General features: G+C 43.8%; 1 protein-coding gene across 8 annotated transcripts in view; it reads right to left on the reverse strand.

Moving 5' to 3' along the window:
* NTM (neurotrimin) overlaps positions 1-24773 on the reverse strand; it is a 972209-nt gene that overhangs the window by 5032 nt on the left and 942404 nt on the right. For 3 of the 8 annotated variants that reach the window (XM_037735935.1, XM_017523223.2, XM_017523229.2), the window contains 5 exons: positions 17024-17158; positions 14507-14627; positions 9951-10102; positions 6973-7008; positions 1564-1596 (listed from right to left, as the gene is read on the reverse strand). In XM_037735935.1, the coding sequence (XP_037591863.1) occupies positions 1564-1596; positions 6973-7008; positions 9951-10102; positions 14507-14627; positions 17024-17158 (477 nt within the window). The remainder of the gene's footprint in view (positions 1-1563; positions 1597-6972; positions 7009-9950; positions 10103-14506; positions 14628-17023; positions 17159-24773) is intronic. The other 5 variants (XM_017523245.2, XM_037735988.1, XM_017523253.2 and 2 more) reach the window with 3 other exon arrangements.

Consider the following 24773-nt stretch of genomic DNA (forward strand, 5'->3'; position numbering starts at 1 on the left):
GCCTTCCCTGGCTTGCTCAGTGCCATAAAATACTTACCATCCAGTGTCATAATTCTCTTTGTCTACCTTATTTGTATTTCCTCCTTCTGTGTCGAACTTAATTGCATTTCCTCCTCTGTCCTCTGTGCAGTAAGCTCCTTAAGGGCAGAGTCTGTATCTCATTGGCCCATGGCAGGTATTCAACCAACATTAGATGAAAGAAGGAAGGGGCACTGCCATTCATACTGACATATCCACATTTATTTGCCTTTGTATTTTTCTTTTGCTTACGATTATACTTGAAGAAAACGAAACAAAAACTTTATTGTATGTTGCCCTCTTCCTTACCCAAATTTTCTCTTCCAAATATCTTTCCTCCCTGTTTCTAACTATATCCAGTACAAGTTACTGAGAATTCCTGTGGCTGAGTGGCTGTCTACACAGAAGCAAAGCCAAGTCAATTAGGATTTCAGACAGAGTGGTTGCATTTGGAAAGCTATCATAGCACCTTAATGACACTCATGTAGGAGATGAGAATTATTACCTCCCTTTCTAACATGTGGAAACTGAACTTCAGAGAGCTTAAGTGGCTTTCCCAAGTTTCTTGACTTCTGTTTTCAAATGCAACTAGCTTCCCACTATCTCAGAGATACATCTTCAGAGAATCAAGAGAAGAGAGTGTGGCCACACAGCCTGCTCCTCCTGGGTACAGGTTAAGGTGGGAACCACAGCTGTGCGCCTGGGTCCGGCAGTCGATCCCACACTGAATGAATGCTATGAGGAAGGCTTCCATGAGATGAAGACCTTAGGTCCAGGCGGGTGTGGATCACAGCACCCTGGGAGTGAGGCCCTCTCAGATCCAGTGCTGGCCGGAGCGACAGCTCAGCCCATCTGCCTAGTGACCTAGGCCATGCAGATGAGGCCTCTGTTCTTCATTCAGCCACGCCTCCACTCCACAGTGAATGCCTTTATTGCCTCTGTCTCATTAGAGAGCTGCAGAGGCCTAAAGAGACTAATTACCGGGACAGTTAGGGTCCCAGAGAACTGTGATGAGTGTCAATTATCCATCGGAAACATCTGGCAGGAATGAAAGCTTCAAATAAGATGCATTTTATTTGTAGCCAAGTGACTCACCCAAGAACCTCCCCCTTCCTCCCATCTGCCCCTCCCTCCCACCGCTTGCCTTCCAGCTCCAAGTTAGAGAGAGAGAAAGAACGATGTAAGCAAGGGCAGCATGCAGGGCCAAGGTCTGCGAACATCGCTGCATTAGAGCATCCATGTGAGGAAAGAGGCAGGCCTGTGCAGAGGAGCCCAGGCCTGGAGCTATTCTCAGCACTGACAGGTGCTCATTAGTGCTGCCAGCAAGGAGAAGTTAGGCTGCTGCAAGTGGGATCTACCCAGGAGGGATTGGAGGTCCTTGGGGATGGGGTTAATCTAAATTGACACAGAGATGGCCCAAGGTCCAGGTTCCCTCTGGGCTGCTTCCTGGAGTTAGCTCAGGAAAGAAGGCACGTGGAAAGAAGGTGAAGAGTTTTACATACCCCACACCCACCAAGGCAACAGCTCCCTGAAACATATACCAACCTTTCCAAGGGGTCAGGGCTGTAGTTTTCACTTCTAAAAGAAATTAAAAACAAGCCACTGTTAAGGTCGAAAGACGACAGAGACGCTCACTTTGCCATCAGAAGATTTCAGGAAGAAGCTGGTGCTCCCGGCGTAGGAGCTTCCCTGGGCCTCTTGCACACATCCCCTGCTGTCCTGACCACTGCCCAGCCCTCCTATGTGACCGCCCTCTGGTTTTCTGGTTTACTTGGGAAGCCAGGTGCCACAAGAGGTGAGCAGGTGGCTGGAGAAGGACCATGAATGACAGTCAGATTGGACCACAGATGGAAGCAGAGGCAAGATATCTGCCTGATTTTAGCAGGTGACACAGTTGCACCTTTGGGGCCTGAGGCACCAAACCAAAACTCCTTTGTAGAACAACTTTCTTTCTTTGGTCATCAGACTATCCTCTAATTTGTTGAAGCCTGTAGGCCTTAAGTATAAAGGTGACTGCACATATGGAATCATACTATAGCATTTGGAGGTAGGTGCTCATGCTGTGTTTGAAATGGAAAAGTTTGACTGGCATTTAGCCATGTGTTTAGAAACACTGGTGAGTAAGCTTCCATGTTCCGGAGGAGCCCAAACCACTGATATTGACTTTCCTTGAGGAGTTGGACAATACCAAGTCCCCACAAAGCCTCATCTCTCTGGGGCAGCCTGCAGCTGTAGGACCCACCCCTGTGCTGCTGCAGTCACACTTGCTGGGACCTCCCTGTAGAAATGCTGGGATGCTAGCCCCTTTCTGCTGCCTAGACTGTGAAAGATCTTTATTTCACCAGCTTCAACTGGCAGAACAACCTACAGAGTTTCTCTACCTTTTCTGTTGATAGTAGGTGCCTTGTTTGGCCTGAATTTAGAATGATCTCTAATCTCTTCCTACCCTCTTTGTTGCTCACCATGGATACAGAGATGGTGGAAAATGGCACTAAAGCTTTTTGCATCAAAGTGATACCTTGGGAGTCTATGTTCTCTGTGCAAAGGTCCTCACATACAGAAAGACAACCAAGATATAACTCATCCTAAAAGCAACTAAAACATTTGTTCAAAGTCAGATGAATACATACCTGTGCATTCAAGCCTTCAGTCTATTCTTTAAAGTCACCTGACATATGATATCCCTCTTGATTTAAGTGGCCATTAACGACCCTGAGAGGCTACCCTGAAGGTACAAAGAGGTAAAGGGTTTATCTACGATCAAAAGTTTTGTGATTGAGAAAATATCTGAAGTACAACAGGATGGTGGAGACAAGCCAGGGGTGAGGACGCCATGTTGCCTGTGCATTTAACAAGGACGGGCCCTTGAAGTCCTTGCTGGGCCCCAGAAACGAGTTCAGAAGCTAAGGAGGGGGAGGGGCTATTTTCACTAATTGTCTTATTTAGGTACCAGTGATTTTTGAGTCTCTCTGTGCCAAGGAAAAAAGATAACTGGAAGGAGGAAGGATGGACTGAAGACAGATTTGAGAAGATAAAGTAGTCGTAAAACTTTTACCCCCAAACCACAAGCAGTTTGGAGAAGGCTATCCAGGGAGTGATGGGAGTGCTGGTTCAGATTGTGCTGCAGGAGGGGCACAGGAAGAGCTTCCATCCGGCAGTTGGGACTATCAGAAAGAAGAATGCATTGAAAGCACACGTTCCTGCTGGAAATACCAGAAGTTTTCTATAAAGCAAAGACATGAAAAAAACTGCAACTTAATTATTCCATCCAGATGAGTATTTTGTTTTCCTCTTTCTCTGAATCTCCAACACACACTACTTGAAAGGTGGCCAACTCTTTTTAGTATCCATAGAAGTAAAGAACAATTTGATGCTCATCCTTGACTTTAGCTGGAACTCATCCAGGGGCTTTTCCAGGTAGCGAGGGTTCAAGGCTCCCAGTTAACGACAGCATCCTTCTGATCCCACTTGTACTCCACCACAATGCAGGGGAAATGCCAGGATATTTTGGTGTATACTCTAAGCTCATCATGCTCTCTCCAGTCCACCCCCCTTGCTTTGGTACTAAGGAGAAGGTGCATGTGCTGGCACTGTCCTCTGTGCTATGCTTGAGATGCTTCTGTCCAGGTGTGTGGTGTCCAGCTTCCAGAAGCAAGAGCCTTGCTTGAGCCACCAAAGCTAGTGCTGGCCACAAGCTCAAGTCTTTGAGTAACAGCTTGACTATCAGGAACATAAACAATCCCTGACAATTCAAGCATGTATTTTCCACACAAAGACCTTGACGGAAATGTAACTGATTTCTTTGTTAATGATGTATTAACAATAAGTCGGGGAGGGTGGGAAAATATGTTGCCAAGAAAGAAAGAAGGATGGAAGAAAGAAAGGGAGGGAGGAAGACAGGAAGAAAGAGAGGGAGGGAGGAAAGGGGAGAGGAGAAAAGAAAGGGAAAAAAGAAAAAAAACAACAGTAAAAAGAACCTTCCCACCCTATCTCCAAGTCAATATTCAATGCCTGCTCAATCCAGAAAGTTATATTTTCACCAGCAAAGCCAATTTAGCTGAATCTGAGTGCCCAGGTAAGCACAGGCTGTTGTCTTGCTCCAGTGGCCGGAGGAGGGCTGTTTTCATGTCAAGATGGGTATATAAACCTTCTGGCAAGAGGGTGAGGGAATTTTCTTTCTTTTGTCCTTTATATTGAGACACACACATACCACAGAAATGCTTAACTACTGGATGACCTGACCTAATTAACTGTCTTTAATCCTCTGCAGGGAAGAACTAATCATCTCTTCTGTTGCATATGTAGAGTTTCTGATATGTAAAGTTTACTTTGGTCCCCCATTCTTTAATAAATTGATTTGATGGTCACTGTGAGGTTCACAGACATTAATCAGCCAACCTTTCCCAGCCGACTGATAACATCAAATCTGACTTAATGCCTAGGAGATAAAAGACGAAGGGCCAGTGGGTGGAAAATGAACAACCACAGAGCCGCTGAGTTTGCACTGTAAACTCAGTTTCCTGTACAGAAGTTTGGTGAGGGATGGTGGAACATCCTTGAGTCCTTATTTATCACCGTAAGAGTCCTGCACCACCAAATATTAATAGGAGATGTGACACGCAATCTATTTTGTTTGCAAAAGGGAAGCAGAAAAATACTTCAATGGTGGCAGAAAATGCTGAGGAAGAATGAAATTCTCTTACCAAAATCCTTCTACTCCATCCAGTTATTGGGTAGCAAAATAGCTTTGAACTTCTCTTAAAGCCAAGTGTACTCTGTCAGTGGAAACCCATGCGTTTATATAAATCTTTCCTGGTATTTCTGAGGTAAGCTGAGTAAAACTTGGAGGGTATTTCCTGAGAAGATACATAGCTCTCTATTGCAATGAGGACTAGCAAAGGAGTGGAAGAATGAACACAGATGAGTGCGGTAAATGAGCCCAGGTGCAAGAGCTGTTTTCTCTAAAATATTTCCCACTGTACGAGGATCCAGCACCTATAATAAAGGCTGTACTAATCCAACCGTCAGAGCATTTTAGATGTCCACAGCCTCCTTCCCTGACCCGCTCTCATACGCCCAAGAAGGTTGCTGAGCTGAGTTGAGCACATCCAAAGAATCAGAGTAGCAAGTTGGCACAGAGAACCTTTCACTGAGACTCATCAGTTCACAAGGGAGAAGTGAGCAGTCCAGCTTTTTCTCAGCAGATGGGGTCTAATAAAAATGTCTCCTGCCCCTTGCCCCATGCTCAGTGACCAGGCAAAGTGACCTCTTTGGTTTAGTTGGTGTTTCTGGTTGATTTTCCCATGGTTGACTTTGATATGGGAAGATGTTCTCTCTGTGAGCTGAGTGCACCTTCCATTAAATACCATCTTGTTAAAAACCCCTGCCAGAGTTTCAAAGGCTCCAGTTTCCTCTGAGAATGAAGATCTCAGGGGTCGGAATTAGCTCAGTCCTTCCAAAAGCATAGCCATAGCAATGCATGTCCACTCTCCAGGCTCTCTCACTTCCCTGGTGCTATATGCTAGCCACTTTTCTACTGCTCTCTATTTTATGTTTGTGAATACACTCACATGGAGGTTCAGCGAACACAAGTTGAATCATAGGTTGAATCTGAGTAAGTCCATTGACTTCACGTTTCCTTTCTATTTGTTTGATTTTCTTGCTCGTGGCTCATCGCTGTGGTGCTATACATCACTAAGGTGAGGAATGCAGCCCTCACTCTTTCCATGATAAGGTACTTTTCCTCATCTGTCAAGCAGCTTCCCATGTAATGCATTTCTTTTCATCTCCCAGGCCACCTCTGAAGTCTACAGCCATCCTCCGATGACTGTTTGCAAAGCCAGAATGTGAGTAAATGAACAGGGTGGTGTGGGGTGAGGTGGGAGAGGAGGTCAGGGGACTGGGGTGGAAGGTGGGAGAAGCATTCACCTCCCTGGTTTCGCAGCTGCCTTCCTGCAAGGCTAGTGCTGCGGTCAGCACTGTCCTCAGGGTGAGAGCAGTGCACTTGCTTGGATGCTTAGTCATAGTCTTAATGAGTCACTTACTCTAGGTCACTGGAAAAATTGGAAGGGATGTGCAAAGGCAGGGAAGAGATGCAGGAGGTATTTGCAGGGGAGGGCTGGAAGTGGAAGAGGAGGTAAAGGGACAGTGGAGAAGGGGCTGATGAGAAATGAGTGAAGGACCCTGATGGTGTTCTGTGGAGGGGCGTCCTTGCCTTTCAGTTTAGGTATGGAGATTCAACATGCACCTCACACAGTGTTCAAAGCCTTTGTAATATGCACTCTCCACTGACTGTTGGGACAAGTCTGTAAGGTGGATAAAGCACATCAACTGTATTGTATAGAGGAGGAAACTGAGCTAAAGAAGGCTTAGTGACTTGCCCAAGACCAAAGAACCACTAAACGCCAGGCCCCCAACTAGACCTCAGTGGCATCCCCTGGAAATCATTGAGTATTGGCAGCCACTCCTGCAGCGCCATGCGCATCTTCTTCCCTTGGAGAACTTCAGGAGCCAGTTGATACATTGGACAGAATATCTGAATCATAGTGTGCTTGCTGTCTGATTCTGCTGCTGAGGGGCCATCAGTAAGATCCTTGTTATGAAACCTGCTCAGCTGGTTGAAGTAGTCTTTCTACGAGTCCCAGACTGACTCTCTACCTTGTGCCTTTGTGCTGATCTCTGGGCTTTGAGATTTTAACGATACTTTTCCTTCTACCTCCCAGCCCTCCTGGGGGAGTGTGAGCAAAGGGAGTGTGTGCTCATCTTCCTAGGGATGAGCAGAGCTAAGGGAGCTTGAAGTCTCCCTGGCTCCCAATCACCTCCTTCAATAGCCTTCCACTGCCACTTTACAGACAGGAGCTTTAGGTAATGCACAGCAGGGGAAAGGGAGTGGGGAAGGCGGGCTCTGGGGTACAGGGAAGGGGAGACAAAACACAAAGCAAGGAGGATACTGACCTTGCAACAAAGTTGAGCTCGTAGGCTCATTTAGTTCTAAATCGGTTGAAGGACACACAGGAGAGAAAAATGAGAACAAACACATAGATTATATACAGTGCTATATATTTGTAATATATAGTTTGTATACTGCTTTCACAGACATTTCTGGGGAATGTATAATAAAAGGAAGACAGAGACCGAAGGCGGTAGGACAAGGTGTGGCGAGAGAAAAGCTGACGTGCTTTATGTTTCCATACTGAATGCCATGGCTGGGGTGGGAGGGAGCTGGCCACATCGTATGTTTTCTGGTGCAGTTGGATTCATTCATTTGTGCTGAGCCAGGCCACCAATTGGATAACAAAGGACTAAAGTTTGTTTCCAGATGAGACTTATTTCCCACTTCCCCGCCTCCATTGTTTCATCTTGGGACACCACGTTCAGGAATCTGCCCCGGGCACCATGGTAGGAACAAGCCCCCCAGAGCACTGTGATTCAGGAGTGTGGGAGCAGAACTCTCAGAGGCCCCTGCAAGCCCTGAAACCTTAGAGTGCTTGTGATGGGAAGGACCAAACTGCTCCTGTTTGGCTTAAGGATCCCCAGACCGCTGGACTACGGTCTCTTGCAACAGAATTCCTCACTTCCCAATGTCTAGGCCATATGCAGACAGCGTGCAGTTTATGCGCAAGTCGGTGGCAAAATGATAATTTTTCTGGCTTTCTGTAATGCCACAGGAGAATCAACTTCATCAAGAAGTCTGTAATTCACACAAAGTAAATGCTGCTTTCCAACCTGCCCCAAGTGCGCTTGCTGGCTTTTAATGGAAACTGACAAGGAAAATTCCCTAATAAATTCATATTTGTCAAAAGACCTCATTGATGGTGATCCTCAGTAATGAACCTAGGAGCCACAATAACATCCGAACCATTGGCTGCAAATACTCATCTCACTCTGGAATGGGGGTTGCGAGCTCTGCAGAACTATGCTACCCGGGAAGCATTTCTTGCGACGGGCTCCTCAGGAATGATGTCTCAACTGAGGCTAAAAAATTTAATTGGTTTCTGATTGAAACATACTGCAAACTTTTTCTCCTTAGAGATTTAGCATGTCAAGGCTCTGAGACTTCTGGCATTAAAGGACATCCCCACATGTACCCTATTCATCTTGGTTTGCCCCAGTCTTTCTAAACACATTTGAATATATACTATTACTGTTTCATGTCCTTTTTAGAAAACCCTGAACTCCTGAGAGCTGGCAGGGGTAGAAACGTCCCAAAGGAAGCACAGGGCAGATGCTGACAGACCCATAGGGCAGAGGGTCCCAAGAAGTAGACGTTGTAATTGCTACACGTGCATCTGCTGAAAAGAGCATATTTATGACCCACGCTTCGCTGCTTTCCTTGTCATAAATGCCATCTATTTAACTCTTAAGAGAAATGTTTGCTGCTTCTCCCTATTCTCATCCTGAGATGACTTAAGGGGAAGAAGCTGGGGAAGTAGACAGTCCTGATAAAGCCTGCAGCTGAACCATCTCCCGCAACCAAGTCAGGAGAGAGTAGTCAAGGGGCGGGGGGAAGATGACCCCTGTAAGGATCAGGACTGCTGTGGCCACAGAGCAGGACTTGGGGAGGGGTTAATGGGAAACTGAGGGGGAGCCTTAGATTTGCAAGGCAAGGGAAGGAAGGGTCTGTTCCTTCCTAATCCTGGTCTCTGTTCACGCAGAGAGGCACCTGCCAAAAAGGCAAAAAGCCCTGACAAATGTGAGGGGCACTTATGGTCACCACTGCGTGAGATGCCAGACAGATCAATCACTGGAATCACAGCCCTGCCCATCCTGAGCCACTGGCTTGGGGATCGAGGGTGGCTTTCTCCTTTCCAACCCTCTCAGATAAAGCTGGGCTTTATTATTTGTGCCGGGTAGAATGTGGGAGGATGTAATAGGGAAGCAGCGATCGTGTGGTGAAGCAGGGCAGGCTGGTGAATCGGAGCAAGCCATATACGCTGCCACCGGGGGCACATGGCTGGGCTATGCGATTATCCCCAAAGTTCTCAGAATATAAGGAAGTTGTGTTCTTGCCAGTTATCTGTCAAATGCCTCCCCTTACTTCCCCATCACATTCAAGAGTGCTGTTAACTGGGGAAACAGATCTGAAAAATCTCAAGCTCAAGAAACTTGACGGGGTATGAAGAAATTTGCCTGAAAGCCAACCGGAATTTAATCCTGTGGCCTGTACGGAGGCTCTGCATTCAAGGGATGGAGCCACGATGAGATGCCTGGAGCCCTGCCTGGTGGCACCATCAGGAAGGCAGGCTCACGTGTGCACAGCTCTCTGCTCGCAGGGGCAGGCATCGGGTTTACAAGGAAGCTCACTCATTTGCTTCTGCTATCAATACAGTAGCCAGATACATGATGAAGGTGGGGCTCTTCACATCCCAGTGACTGGAAACAGTTTCAGAAGAGGGAACATTTTACACTAAGCCAGTGAGCAAAGACTGAAATAGTAAACGTTACCCTCTGAGCTCTTGACTATTTTACCTAATTATGATTCCCACTGTCAGTTTAGGAGGCATCACTGAGGAAAAAAAATCAAATGACATTTTTGGCATTCCAGAGTCTTTTTCTCCTTCTCAGGATCTTTTTCATTATAGAATGAACACGAACATTCTTTTTCGTTTTTCTTCTCCCACTTCTGATATGTACACATGTATTATGCATACACTACTTTGTAAACACACTGTCTCTCTGTCTCTGTCTCTCTTGTTCTGTCTCTTTCTGTCTCTCTCTGCCTACTCCTTGTGTCTATCTCTGTCTCTGTCTCTCCTGTCTCCCTCTCTCTTCCTCTATTTTGTTCTCTTTGTCTCTCTCTCTCTTTTTTCTCCCTCTCCTCATCCACTGCTGTCCTGCTAACTTCTGACCATGACCTTGAGGGGCCCTCCCACCCAGTTCTCCCATTCTGCACCCTCTCCCCTCTTCTTGCCCAGCTCAGAGCACAGTCTCACCAAATAGCATGATGCTGGCATTGGTGTGGCCCAGCTTGTTGGAGGCCACGCAAGTGTAGTTCCCATAGTCATGTTCAGAGACATTGAAGAAGATGAGTTTTGAGAGGAAAGGTCTGTTTTCCACTTTCACCCCTTTCTTTCCTTCAATCAGTCTGAGGGAAACAAAAGACAAAAAAAAAAAAAAAAAAAAAAAAAAAAAAAAAAAAAAAAAAAAAAAAAAAAAAAAAAAAAAAGACAAAAAAAAAAAAAAAAGAAGAAGAAAACAAGATGGTTATATGTCCTCATAGGATAGGGCTCATAAGATAGGCCTGGGGATTTGTGATCTTCTCCTTGCCTGCCTTCTGACATCATTATAACCACTGTTTGATGCACTCAGCCACACCATAACATAGCAGTAGTTCATAGACAGTGACACGTGTTTCTTGATTTTCACATATGGGCCCAGGGACACTCTTGCCAGAACATCTGATCTCCCTAGCCTCTCATTCTTGCTTTGTACCCTGTCAGCCACACCACAACAAATACCCCCTCCCAGCTGTGTGTCATTCAGAGCAAGATGATTCACACAGTAGGTGCTCGAAAAGGTGGACTTGATGGTGATGGTGGTGATGACAAGTGTGCAAATGAAAACCTCAAACTTCCGAGAGAAGAGCGACTTCAGGAATTCGAATGAAAAATGTTTCTCAAGCACCTGGGTAATCTAATTTCTCCTTAAGCACCGGAGGCATCGTCTAGATAATATTTAATTTTTTGGCTATGAAGAGGAGAAAATCATCATTTACTCACCAGGGGATCATGAAGGGCTTGGAATGAGTGATCTGCCCAGACTATTATAGAGGATTAGTTTGGAGGGATTAGTGATTCCTAAGAATATGTCCCTCTAGAGGCAGGAAAGTCTCTCTGATCGCCACAATAGCAGCCCAGTAAGCCACAAGGACTTGTGTTGGTCTAGGGGCCACTAAAGAAATGCCACAGGGAGTTAGTGGGGGGAAGTAAGGTATGCTTATTACAGCCATGGATTCTATTACTGGGCAGATAAAAGGGTAAGGAGAAAGCTGCTGTCAGAGTCGGTAGGCACGTGTCCTCCTTCTCAGGAGGTTGTTAACAGCAATTCCTCTAACAATCATGGGCACCACCTACCTTCCTCTGCAAGATTTTGAAATGCCCATTTCTTAGAATGAGCTTTAAGCCAATCCTTTACTTTCCCTGAAACGATTTGTAATCCTTGCCCTGAAGCTGATTCTGTGCTATGGGAAAGATGAATACTCTCAAGGCAAAAATCCTTTCTAATGAAGGATCTCAGGGAATAAGGACACAAAGCTAAGTGTCCTGTCTAGGACCTGGCTGGAGCTCACCTTGTAGCAAGCAGGCAATGTCATGGTGGGAGCATACTGAAACAGACTCAGGGGACACGCTTAGGGACAAATGGATGCTTACTGGAGTCTTGAAACTGAGAAAAACAATGCTCAAGGCAGAAAGAGAAAGTGAAGACCAGCAAGACGATGATGAGGAAATGCTTTGCAGACCACACAATGGTATTCAGTGTAATGTATTTCTATGGAGGGAGACATAGATGACTCTTGCCCATCCCTGGGTCACAGCATGTTTTTGGCATAGAGGGCAGCTGCTTTGTCATTATCTGAAGACCTGCCTCTGTGGAATTACAGAATAATTTTCTCCACTCCTGCAACTTACAGTAACTTTGATCAGAAAAAAGAGGCCGGTTCTGGCTGGAGCTCTAACCCAACATCTGCCTCCAGGGAAGTCAGAAGATAGGTTGGATGGACTTGCCTTGCTTTTCATTATGTAGATGTTCCTCCGGGAGCCTTCCTCTCCAAAAGCTAGGGGCAATGAACTGGCCTGAGTCCATGACTTCATTAAAATGCTAGCACTGTCCAAATGGAATGAGGCATCCGGCTGTGCAGCCAGAGGCCACTTTTCCATTTCAGCTTGTTATGCACATATTGATCCTCTAGGGGGTGCTGTCCATACCTCCCACCAGGAGAATTCCGTGAGCAAGTCAGGCTGATTGATCCCACGGGCCATTTTGACACCATTCCTCCACCATGGGGAGGAAGCCTTCCCTTCATAACCAAACTGTGAATGAGATTTCAGCTCTGCAGTGGGGAGAGACTTAACAGGAAGCAGGTTGCTGCTTGACAGCTCTGAAATGTCTTTAGCTAAAAACAGCGCAGGGGGGCAGCAGCACTTTGCAGCTCCTGGGAGGACACACTTTCCCCTCCTCTGTGCCAGCACACATCCCTCCATCCTGCACTGCTTCCAGGCCTCAGTTTCTTACGAAAGCTGTGGGATTCTCATTGGCCAATGCCCCTGTTGGATGGGTGGCCTTCCTTAAGCATAGCATTCCATTCCTCTTTCTTTCTTTGATGGCACATAACAGCACGCAGTTGAGTGGTGCTAGCATGTGGCTAAAAGACTTCTCACCTAACGCTTGAGAAAGCAGCTGTCCTCACCACACAGTTTCCTTTAATCTGCCTTGGAAGTCTACTCATCTCACTGGAAACAGGAGAGGGGCTAGAGCTGGCCTTGGTCTTCCCCCAGGGCAGATACAATATGCCTTGGGAAACCTGCGTGGTAGACCCAAGGGGCTGTGACCAGGACCTCAGAGGCAGGGATGCTCAGGCTGGGCTGGGTGCCAGGAGGAAAGACAGCCTGTCTCATGGCAGCATGTTGGAAAATAATAAATACGTGATCATCAAATGGAAAACTGACGTAACTAAATGGAAAGGAAAGAAAAGGAGAGGCCATCAGAAGAACCGAAAGGCAGGAACAAAGCTACCTGAACCAGGGGCCTCTAAAAACCATCCCTGGCCCTTTCAGATGGCTCTCTCCTCCTGGGTGCATGGTGGCAGGCACGGCTGTCCCTATGGTGAACCCAGATGCTGCACAGAAGCATCTTTTTTACTCGCCATTGGCCACTTTTGCTTTATTTTCCTCCAAGATGTTGCTTTCTCTTATGTTTTGTTTCTATTTTTCTCCAATAAAGAATTAGAATAATAGGACGCAGCTGACGACTTTTTCTGAACCCCTAGACAATTGAAGGTTTGAGAACTGACCCCACAGCTCAGTAGGTTTTTGGTTTGGTTTGGTTCAGTCATTAATTTTTATGCCTCAGTTTACTTCTTAGTACAAGGGAATGGATAGGTGAAACAGAATTCTAAGTCAGGTAACCACATTGATCAGCAAAACACACTCCATTCTGCTTAATTCATCTTTCTTGGAAAAAGGGGGAACACCAGCTCTATTTCTTCTTTTTCTTTGTGAGTTTGTTTTTCCTCTTTCTGTCTTAGTTTTTTCATCTGTAAAATGGACCACATAAATATAGTACACCTCACTAGAAGCTGCCAGAATATGTCCTTAAAGATTAAAAAAAAAAAAAAAAACCACTGCTTTTCATTTGGGGGGGATTATGGTAAGACACAGTGAATCTTACAACTGATTGACATGGTTCTAAACAAAACTCAGTTTTCAATCTAGAGGCTAGAAAGGCTTGGTGTCTGACTGACCTCATAAGGAAAGAAAGCCAAGGCTGGCTGAAGATGTGCGCACGGCGCAGGCAGCCATCCACTGGCCCCTGGCCCGTGGTTTCTCATGCTGCTCTCCTTCTCAGAATGCCCTCTTCGTTGTTTTTCCTTCTCAGCTTCCTGGCCTCCCTCACTCGTTCCTCCTACTCCTCCCAACATACACCTCAGGACCCTTTTGCATCCCCGGTCCCACCACCTCTTTTTAAGTGAACATGTTCTGAATACCGGCAGCTCTCCCACATTTCCCATTGTTCATCAGCCCTTAAAATGGCTCTTTGATAACAGCCATTGCCGCAGCGCCTGGCTGTACTGAGATAGTGATCCCTGCACTGACATGCCATTTGATAACGCCTCGAAATGATCATCTTCAGTGACTCACAACAAATATCCCGACAAGGGCTGTGACAATGGGAAGGAGGGGAATAGTCCCCTCTCTTTTCTCCTGCAGTAGAAGAACAACTTGGGCACAAAGCGAGGGCTAAATTGGGTCATGGACTCTTACACACCGCTACTGATAGTGTTTGGAACAGATGGGGAGACCTGCTAGCTGCAGCTAACTTCTTAGCCACTCCCAGGGCCCCATGAGCCTTCCTAGCTCCTTCATGCAAGCCTTAGAATGTAGCAAAAATAGCTTCAGGCAGAACACATTATGTTCTTGGCCTATAAAAAATTCACAGGCCTTACAATGCTCCTGGTGGCCTTTCTCTTGCGATTTTGTTTTTCTAAAAAAAATATTACCTTTCAGGTCTGTTGGTTGGCCAGTGACAATTCTGCATGATGACATTAAAAACGTCGCTGAAATCCATTAATGTTAAGAAAAGACTTGTTTGCATATTTGCCCCCTATACGCAAACAAGTCTTTTCTTAACATTACTGGGTTCATATTAAGAGGAGACATTCAAAGAGGATTTTATAGAATTCGTTTGAAACCATCTGGAATCAGGACCCTGGAAGAGTTTCTTCTTCTGAGGATCTGGGTGGGAGTGGGAGGGAGAAAGAAGGAAGCTTTACCTTTTGTCATCCTTGTACCACTGGAATTCTGCTGAGGGGACTGCTGACGCTTCACACTGCAGTGTCCCCTTTTGTCCCACGGGGACACCCGTACCCTTGGCTTCTGAAATGTATGGTGGATCTGCAGAGAAAAGATGTCTCATAGTATTTTTTTTTTTTTTTGAGATGGAGTCTCCTTCTTATTGCCCAGACTGGAATGCAGTGGCATGATCTTGGCTCACTGCAGCTTCTGCCTCCTGGGTTCAAGCGATTCTTCTGCCTCAGCTTCCCAAGTAGTTGGGATTACAGGTGCATAGCACCACACTTAGCTAATTTTTGTATTTTTAGCAGAGATGGATTTTCGCCATGTTGGCCAGGCTCATCTCGAACTTCTGACCTTAGATGATCTGCCCACCTCAGCCTCCAAAAGTGCTGGGATTACAGGTCACCACGCCCAACCTATAGCATTTTATAATGCATTTTAAAATGAGGACGGCTGCTTCATTTGTTGATTTTATTTCTCATTCTCCGTCCCAGCTCTGCTTACTTAGATGGTAAAATTGCTATAAAAATTGTACCAGAGAATGAAAGCATTTTTGATGCCGCTCTAGGGAAAAGCTGGGTCTTCCTAGCATGTACTGCTTTCGTTCTCCTCTGTACAGAGTTGAAATGACCATGTGCTCATGCATATTTTCTCTTTAAACTTTTTAACTTTCTTAGGATGATGGCAGCCCATCAACCCTACACTTCATGGGTTGACAGTCAGCACCTTTAATCAGCCTTCTAGAATTTCTGCACACCAGGTTCTTGCCAAAAGTATATAACCTTGAACTATTCCATTTCCATCAAAAGATCAATTGCAAGAAATAATATTCAAGGAAAATTGCCTGAAGGATATACAGATCCATCATTCTTGGTATTCTGAAACAGATCCCTGAATCAAGCCAGACCAGGTGACCAAACTAGACCTAAGCACTTGGTCTGCATTCATTTGAAGTCTTTGCCAAACTACCCTTAATGTTCTAACAGTTTATATTGCAGGGCATTATGAAAAACAGCCACAATAAGCTTGCTATTCCATTTAATGCAGAAATTTTGTATATGATGCTGCTGACTCTATCTCAAAGTGCTCTATTTGTGGAGACCCTGAAGAGAATTTTCTCCAGGATCTCAGTACCAGGGAAGGCAGTGTTTCTCCCAAGCAACCAATTTGCCTTTATCTTAGAGACAACACAAATCTTAAAGCAAGTGATATTTCCCTCTTTACTTTAGCAAGTCTAAGCCAAATTCTGCACCTGCACCTAGCAGTCTTGTGGTAATATTTCACGTGCTGGGGTTTTCCTAGCTTTCACTCATTTTCCTAAGTATATTTTTTCTTTCCTTCTGTTTCTTTATGTTTTAGGTTCATCTTTATAAACTGCAAATCATCTTAAGCCCCTTTCTAAAAAACGGTGATATGATTTTTTAAATGACATTCTTTTAATACTTTAAGTTCTGGGGTACATGTGCAGAATGTGCAGGTTTGTTACATAGGTACACATGTGCCATGGTGGTTTGCTGTACCCCTTATACATTAGGTATTTCTTTTATACCTATTGTCTTGCTCTTAAACTGCTTTATATTGAATGGGTTCACATGTGACACAAACCTAAATCTTAAAGACTGGATATTCTCCTGGATACAATATTCTTCTTCTAACTCCACCCCGCCCAAGTTTTGAGGGAAAAGTCATCTCATTTGCTGATTTAGTTATTGAGTTCTGTTTCTTCATAAGTCTTCCTGGAATGTGCACAGCAGAGAAAATCTTCGGAATGTTGAAAGGAGCTAAGTCAAGGTACATAATGAAGAAGCAGGAAGCCAGAGGGAAAAGACTGAAAGGACATAGGAAATTCACATAGGACTGATGTCAGAGAGCATCTGGAAGGCTGAGAAGGGAGAATGAGGGCTCCACACGGGCCTTCCCAACTTTTTGGATGCTGTACCTGTATTAGTAACAAGCAAATTTGTTGATACATCCTCTAAGATCTATATCAGAGCTATTTGCATGTATACCATGCACACCTATAATTATAAAATAATGAGATACAATAAACGTACCATAAATGAAAGTTCTAAACTTCCTTTATACACTCTAGCACACGGTTTCTTGTCCCATTATGGAGAGGCCTGGTATAGACAGTGAGCGGCTCCAGCACTGCTGCATTGTGTGAGTAAATTACAGGAAAATTTTGGATTTGAAGACATGTTTATATAAATTATGCACTGAATGCCATTTAAGGATCTCCCAGCCCTGTAAGTCAAGTTTGGTATTCAGTTACTTTCAGCTGCTTTTTTTTTTTAATGTGACACTGTGACACCTTGAGATGTCAAAAACTAGACTTTGAAATGGCTGATCCTGAAAGCAGAGCATGGAAAGGGATGCTGCATTCCTTCCAACTCGAAGTCAGCAGCTGGCTGTGCCGATAGGCTCTGTGTGGTGGCCGTGACGACAGGCCAGCCTTGTGCACATGTGGGGTGGGCAGTGGCGGGAACACTTACAGTTCACGGTGACCTTTACTCTCCGTACCACGGGCGCGGCCACGTCATTGGAGGCACTGCACTCGTAGTCCCCTGACTGCTCCCGGGTGATGCCCTGAATTTCCAAGTATTCATCTTCACTCACAAAGCCAACAGCTGCAGGAAAAGAAGTAATGTGTGGTGAAATAGAAGGCAAAAAGACCAACCCATATTAACCTAAAAAACAAAGTATAAAATGGTTATGTCTGCAGAGAATTGTGCCACTTGTAAGCTCTGATTCTGAGGAACTGCGTGGTTCCTCCCGCCTCCGTCTCTTCCACACCTCTGCACCACCAACTTGTCCTTGGCTCCCCACTGGAACCGCTGAAATGTTTGTGTTCCAAACTGAACCAAGCACAGCGCCTAGAGAATTACTGGTCCCCAGTAAGTGATTAATAATTTTGATATTTATACTGCCTGTATTTTACCAAGCAATCGTGCTCTGGGATCTGAGTTAGGTAACTTAATTCTTTCTGATTTCAAGGTATCACTTAGACTGAGTCTTGAATATAAATTTGATGACTGCATCCTTGAGCATGAATTAATTAAAAATGCCACACCAGCAGCTACACACACACACATACATACACACACACACACACACACACACACAGATGTACCACAAAGGCAGTGGAAATAGTAACATAATAAATTTAACTTTCTGGTTTTTTGACTCAGACAATTAATTGGATAGGCAGAAATCAATGTGCTAAACTTCGACCTGCTGGAGCTCCCAGGTACAAGATCCTAAAGACAGAGTAGCCATGGGACTCTGCATTTGATGCCTAACTGTAAGCCTTGTCAGAAATGTGTCAGGTGACATGGCTGTGAATCCACTCAGCCCTGTCATCATTGCAGGACTTCCTGTCTTTAGGGAAAAATTATGAGCAATAATAACAACTCTCCACTTACCAGACTCCGTTCCGGATGTCTGCCGTGAGCACTCAGTGATAGAAAGACCAAGATATTTAAGGCTAGAGGAGATTTCAAAGTTCTCTCCCAGAGACACCTGAGCCTTAGCTTCCTTGCCAAAAGACAATGAAAAACAAAAGTAATGGCTTACATCCCAAGTTATCCTCCCTTATCTCTTAAATGCGGGTAATTCAGATGACAGCATCATAAACCTGGATACCTCTAAGAGGCAAAGAGGTGCCAGAAGCGATTATTAGCAGGCAACAAGCATAAGTTAACACTGTCTCTAGCAATTGAGAAGCATTTTCCTAAACATAATACATATATAATCCTAACATCTCACAGGGTCACAGGGCTATTTAGGCTAACACACAAATATGCATATATACACACGTATACACTCACATACACATATGAAAGCACTCTGAAACTCCTGTGTGCTGCACACTTGTTGATTTAGCTATTAATCCTATAATCTGCATGGAGACACAGCTTCAGGCAGTGTGGGACTGTAGGAACATGAGTGGCCTAAGAAAGGGAACAAAGGACCAATTTTCCCCAGGTCACAAAAACTTTCTGTAATGCCACATGTTTCTGCGGGCTCAGATCATGAAAACAATAGCCATAAGAAACCAATACAGCAAGGGATGACGTGTACGGTCTGTAAGGGATGACTGTTATTTATTCCATGACAGTGCTGAAGTAACTCTTTTGTCAAGGTAACCACAATAACAGTAGCAACAACAGTAAGACCATGGTCTTGTAAAGAGGGGCCACTGCCTCGTTCCACTCGATCAGCACTGTTTGGCCATGATCAGTCTGTGCCACTGCTCAACAGTAGGACCAAATGGAGCCTCGCCTCATACATCCTCAGGCCATATGCAACCTACACTATGTATATACGAAGCTTTCTTGCCTCTGTTACGTAGAGAAGAGGAAAAGAACAACCTAAGTCCATTATAACAAACAAGAAATAGTTATTAAATTCACAAGACAAAGAACCTGTTCATAAGTAGAAAACATGGTCCAAAAGACCAGGATATGGAGAGGACAAACAATATTAACCCAAATAGACTCATAGTTCCTACCAGTAAGACACGTCTAATGGTCTCAGTAGCCTTTATTAATATTGTTTGATAACTGTCTTCAGGGCAAAGGTACTAACCTTGATTTGAGGATGGGTGGGAGAATTGAGAAGCACTTTAAATGAAGAATCTGTAATTCCTCTTGTGTTGTCCTTGTTTATTTGCTACCAACCACGGGCTTACATTTGTCAGACCTTTCCCTGCCACAATGCTATAATTACTGTGCCAAGCATCTCGGAGACCAGTGTCACACTTAATATTCCCATTAATTTTAAATGGCAGTCCTTGGTACATATGTGTGGCAATTGGTGTCATATTTTAATTAGGCTTGCCCTACACCATCTGAAATTAATAATAGCTCGAATTACCAGTGTAATTTATAAATTAACAGTGCTGCGGCATTAGGAAATAAATTAGCTCTGGACAGCTGTTTCTGGATTGAGCTCCAGGGTCGAGCAGTGACTGGTAGGACCTCAGGTCTCCTGAGAGGCTGTGTAGTACTTCACCAAAGCAGGGAAACAAACAAAAAGACACAGGTTCTCTGGATCTCTTGTGCTCTTCAGCTAAAGTTCATGCCTCTGTTTTAATTCCATAATTCAAATTTGCTCTTCTGTGGCCACAGTGAGGCTTGCAGGCGCCAACCTGTCATATGGAGATCCAAATGGAAAGGCCTGTTGGGGGCATGACAGTCCTAGACTGAAATGCAGGTACACAGATATTAAGGCAGTCAACATCAAGAACTTATCAGGGTTTCTGCAGGGACATGGGTGCATTAATGTATGTGTAGTTTTGTGTATTTATGTCAGGTGATCTTGTGTAGGAAAGGAAGTTGGATGGCTCAAGTTTTGGGGAAGGCATATGGTCTCCACTGATCCAGATTTCTAATTCCAGAGGAAGGAGATTTTTTTTCCTGAAGTCCTCCTGCAAGAACATTGAGGCTTAATCCTACCATCCTACATTCCCTGGACCAAATGTGCCATCATAGAGAAACTATAATGACTTCATTGCTCACCAGTTATTACATGTACGCTTTTGGATTGATTTGGTAAGGCAGGTAAAAAGTGACTTGTACATAGTAAGATGCTTAATAAATTTAAGCTTTCCTTGTCATTTTGCTCACTTTTCCCCTCACCCACCGTTTTCTCTACTAGAGGCATATGTGGCAAAACCAGAGAGAAAGTTGGTCAGTTTATATGTAACAAAGTAAACTTTGAACCATCTGAAATCAGGTTCCTAAACAAGATGCCTCAAACAAACAAACTCCCAAAAACACTAAACTGAAATCTGAATTTCTTGAGTTAAGAAATCAAGGAAAAGTTTCATTTAAAATCATTTCTGCTGTGGCTATGAAGTGATCAGTGCTTTATCACTAGTGTGAGGGACTCACAAAGCATGTTGGGTAAAAAAAATCAAGCAAGCATAGTTTTTAAAGTGCCAAAGGATATTCTTGGTTAAGAGACATCAGTGGGGAAGAGGCAAACCACTTGATAAAACCCTATGAAAAGAAACTCTTCATGGTCAATAGCTTCTTATTATAAGTCTTTCTCTTTCTGTAAAGAAAACGCATCCTCGGGTGGAAATGAAACACTCATCTGCCTGAAATACCCCCTTCAGCATGGTCCCCCTCTTCAGACACTAGAAATGGCTCCTTATTTTTCTGTCACATCAAATACAAATGCTGCTGCCTTATTATCAAAGCCCTCCATAAAGTAGCCCTGATCTACTCACGCAAGTTTATCTTGCATGAGTGCTATGAAGAAGGCAACTGATTAGCGTCCTAAGAGGCAAAAGTTTGAGATCAGAAAAAGCCAACTCCCTACCGTCTAGTTTCATGATGGAGTAGGTCACCTAACTCCCCTGGACCAACATGTCTTCACCTGTACAACTCGAAATAACACTGCTAACTTCTAGGGTTGCTGTGAAAGATAATACGTGGAATGCAGTAGGGACAGTGAGATGCCCAGGAGAAGCCCTCTGCAGGACTTAGTCTAAACAACTGGTACCATGCCACCACTGCCACTGCCACGGCTCTTCTGCCAGTCCTTGTTAGTCCTCATCCTGGGCCAACATGATGATTCGTTCTTCACAGATTTTTTTTTTTTTTGGTCACCTAGAAAGCTGGGTCCTCTTGGTCTACCTAAGCAAATATCACCTTTCTTTCAAATTTTAACTGTTCCTTGCAAACACCCTATTAGGGGTTCAACTGTGTCCTCCCAAAAAAGTTATGTTGAGGTCCCAACCATCAGTACCTCAGAGTGTGACTATATTTGGAAATAAGTCTTTACAAAGGTAATCAAGTTAAAATGAGGTATTATGGTAGGTCCTAATCTAATGTGACTGGTGTCCTTATAAAAAGAGGCTTGGGCAGACAGGCACAGAGAAAGGGTAGTGTGAAGACACACAGGGTGAAGATGACCATGTGATTGGAGTGATGCTTCTATGAGCCAAGGAATGCCAGGAATTGCCAGTGCATATCAGAAGCTAGGAGAGGCGAGGGAGGGTTCTCCCTGTCACTGTCAGATTTCGACTTCTGTACAGCTACCAGCACTGTACAGTTTTGTTGTTCTAAGTCACCCAGTATTTTCTGCCTTGTCACAGCAGCCTGGGGACACTAATCCATTCCCTTTTGTCTCCTAACTCTTGGTGCCACTGGCTGTTCTGCACTATTGTTGCACGTTCAGTTCATCTAGTCTTTAAAATCATAAGAGAATTAACTTAAAGAGCTTAAAGGGGCATGAATGTTTACATAAAGCCATAGTTGCTCTGCTACGACACAGTCTGACGTAGAATCTGACACAGAATCTCCTAGGATAAGGTGTTTTCATAATCTCCTTAGGAAATTTTCATGCATGGGCAAGCCTCATATTTTTCTTGTGGGAAGCTGAAGCTTAGAGAGTCTGTGGGCACACACCTGGTCAGTGACAGAGAACACGAGGTCTCCTGATGTCTGATCCACTGCTGCTGCAACTGCAACAGAGTTTTTGAGTAGTTGTCTTGTACTGCTCACACAGGGCTTTTTTTCCCAATGCAATTGAAGGCCTTTGACAGCAGGAACCAGATCTTGGACATCTCTGGCTCTCAAGGCAGCTAGAAAACCAGTTAACAGAATTTAAAATTTGTCAACTTCTTATTGACTAACTTTTGGCTGACAGATCCAGAACAACAGGTTGAATTCAATGAAAAAAAAGGCAGAGATCCCAGAATTTCATATCCAGCCAAACTGAGCTTCATAAGTGAAGGAGAAATAAAATCCTTTATGGACAAGCAATTGCTGAGAAATTTCATCACTATCAGACCTGCCTTACAAGAGCTTCTGAAGGAAACACTAAACATGAAAAGGAACAACCAGTATCAGTCACTGCAAAAACGTACCAAATGGTAAAGACCAATGATGCAATGAAGAAACTGTGTCAACCCACAGGCAAAACCACCAGCCAGTAACAAAATGGCAGTATCAAATACACACATAACAATATTAACGTTAAATGTAAACAGCCTAAATGCCCAAATCAAAAGACACAGACTGGCAAACTGGATAAAAAGTCAAGACCCATTGGTGTGCTATTTTCAGGAGGTCTATCTCATGTGCAAAGACACACGTAGACTCAAAATAAAGGGATGGAAGAAGAGTTACCAAGCAAATGGAGAGCAAAAAAAAAGTAGGGGTTGCAATCCTAGTCTCTGATAAAAGGGACTTCAAACCAACAAAGATCAAAAGAGACAAGGAAGGGCACTACATAATGGTAAAAGGATCAATGCAACAAGAAGAGCTAACGAACCAAAATGTAAATGCACCCAATACAGCAGCATCCAGATACATAAATTAAGTTCTTAATGACCTACAAAGAGATTTAGACTCCCACACAATAATAGTTGGAGACTTTAACACTCCACTGTTAATATTAGACAGATCAAGGAGACAGAAATCAACAAGGATATCCAGGACTTGAATGCAGATCTGCACCAAGTAGACCTAATAGACATCTACAGAACTCTCCACCCCAAATCCACAGAAAATACATTCTTCTCAGCACCACATCACACTCACTCTAAAACTGACCACATAATTGGAAGTAAATCACTCCTCAGCAAATGCAAAAGATTGGAAATCATAACAGCTTCTCAGACCACAATTCAATCAAATTAGAACTCAGGATTGACAAACTCACCCAAAACTGCACAACTACATGGAAGCAGAACAACTTGCTCCTCGATAAACAATGAAATGAAGGCATAAATAAACATGTTCTTCAAAACCAATGAGAACAAAGACACAACATACCAGAATCTCTGGGGCACATTTAAAGCAGTGTCTAGAGGGAAATTTATAGCAATAAATGCCTACATGAGAAGCAAAGAAATATATAAAATTGATACCCTATTATCAAAATTGAAAGAACTAGAGGAGCAAAAAAATTCAAAAGCTAGCAGAAGACAAGCAATAACTAAGATCAGAGTAGAACTGAAAGAGATAGAGACACAAAAAAAAAACCCTTCAAAAAAGTCAATAAATCCAGGAGCTGGATTTTTGAAAAGATTAACAAAATAGACCACTAGCCAGATTAATAAAAAAGAAAAGAGAGAATAATTAAATAGATGCAATAAAAAATGATAAACAGATATCACCACTGATTCCACAGAAATACAAACTACCGTCAGAGATTACTACAAACAACTCTATGCACATAAACCAGTAAACCTGGAAGAAATGGACAAATTTCTGGATGCCTACACCCCCCTAAGACTAAGCCAGGAAGAAGTTGAATCCCTGAATAGGCCAATAACAAGGTCTGAAGTTGAGGCAGCAATTAATAGCCTGCTAACCAAAAAAAGTCCAGGTCCAGATGGGTTTACAGCCGAATTCTATCATACGTACAAAGAGGAGCTGGTACCATTCCTTCTGAAACTATTCCAAACAATACAAAAAGATGGAATCCTCCCTAACTCATTTTATGAGACCAACATCATCCTGATACCAAAGCCTGGCAGAGACACAGCTAATAAAGAAAACTTTAGACCAATATCTATGATGAACATCGATGTAAAAATCTTCAATAAAATACTGGCAAACTGAATGCAACAGCACATCAAAAAGCTTATCCATCACGACCAAGTAGGCTTCATCCTGGGGATGCAAGGCTGGTTCAACATACACAAATCTATAAATATAATCCATCACAAAAACAGAACCAAAGACAAAAACCACATGATCATCTCAATAGATGCAGGGAAGGCCTTCGACAAAGTTCAACAGTTCTTTATGCTAAAAACTCTCAAGAAACTAGGTATCAATGGAATGTATCTCAAAATAATAAAAGCTATTTATGACAAGCCCACAGCCAATATCATGATGCAAAAAACAAACAAACAACAAAAAACAACTGAAAGCATTCCCTTTGAAAACTGGCACTAGGCAAGGATGCCCTCTCTCACCATTGCTATTCACTATAGTATTGGAAGTTCTAGCCAGAGCAATCAGGCAAGAAAAAGAAATAAAGGGTATTCAATTAGGAAAAGAGGAAGTCAAATTGTCTCTATTTGCAGACAACATGATTGTATGTTTAGAAGACCCCATCATCTGAGGCCAAAATCTCCTTAAGCTGATAAGCAACTTCAGCAAATTCTCAGGATACAAAATCAATGTGCAGAAATTACAAACATTCCTATATACCCATAACAGACAAACAGAGAGCCAATCATGAGTGAACCACCATTCACAATTGCTACAAAGAGAA

The sequence above is a fragment of the Cebus imitator genome, unplaced genomic scaffold (genome assembly GCF_001604975.1).
Source record: "Cebus imitator isolate Cc_AM_T3 unplaced genomic scaffold, Cebus_imitator-1.0 Scaffold0, whole genome shotgun sequence".
In the NCBI taxonomy this organism is placed as follows: domain Eukaryota; kingdom Metazoa; phylum Chordata; class Mammalia; order Primates; family Cebidae; genus Cebus; species Cebus imitator.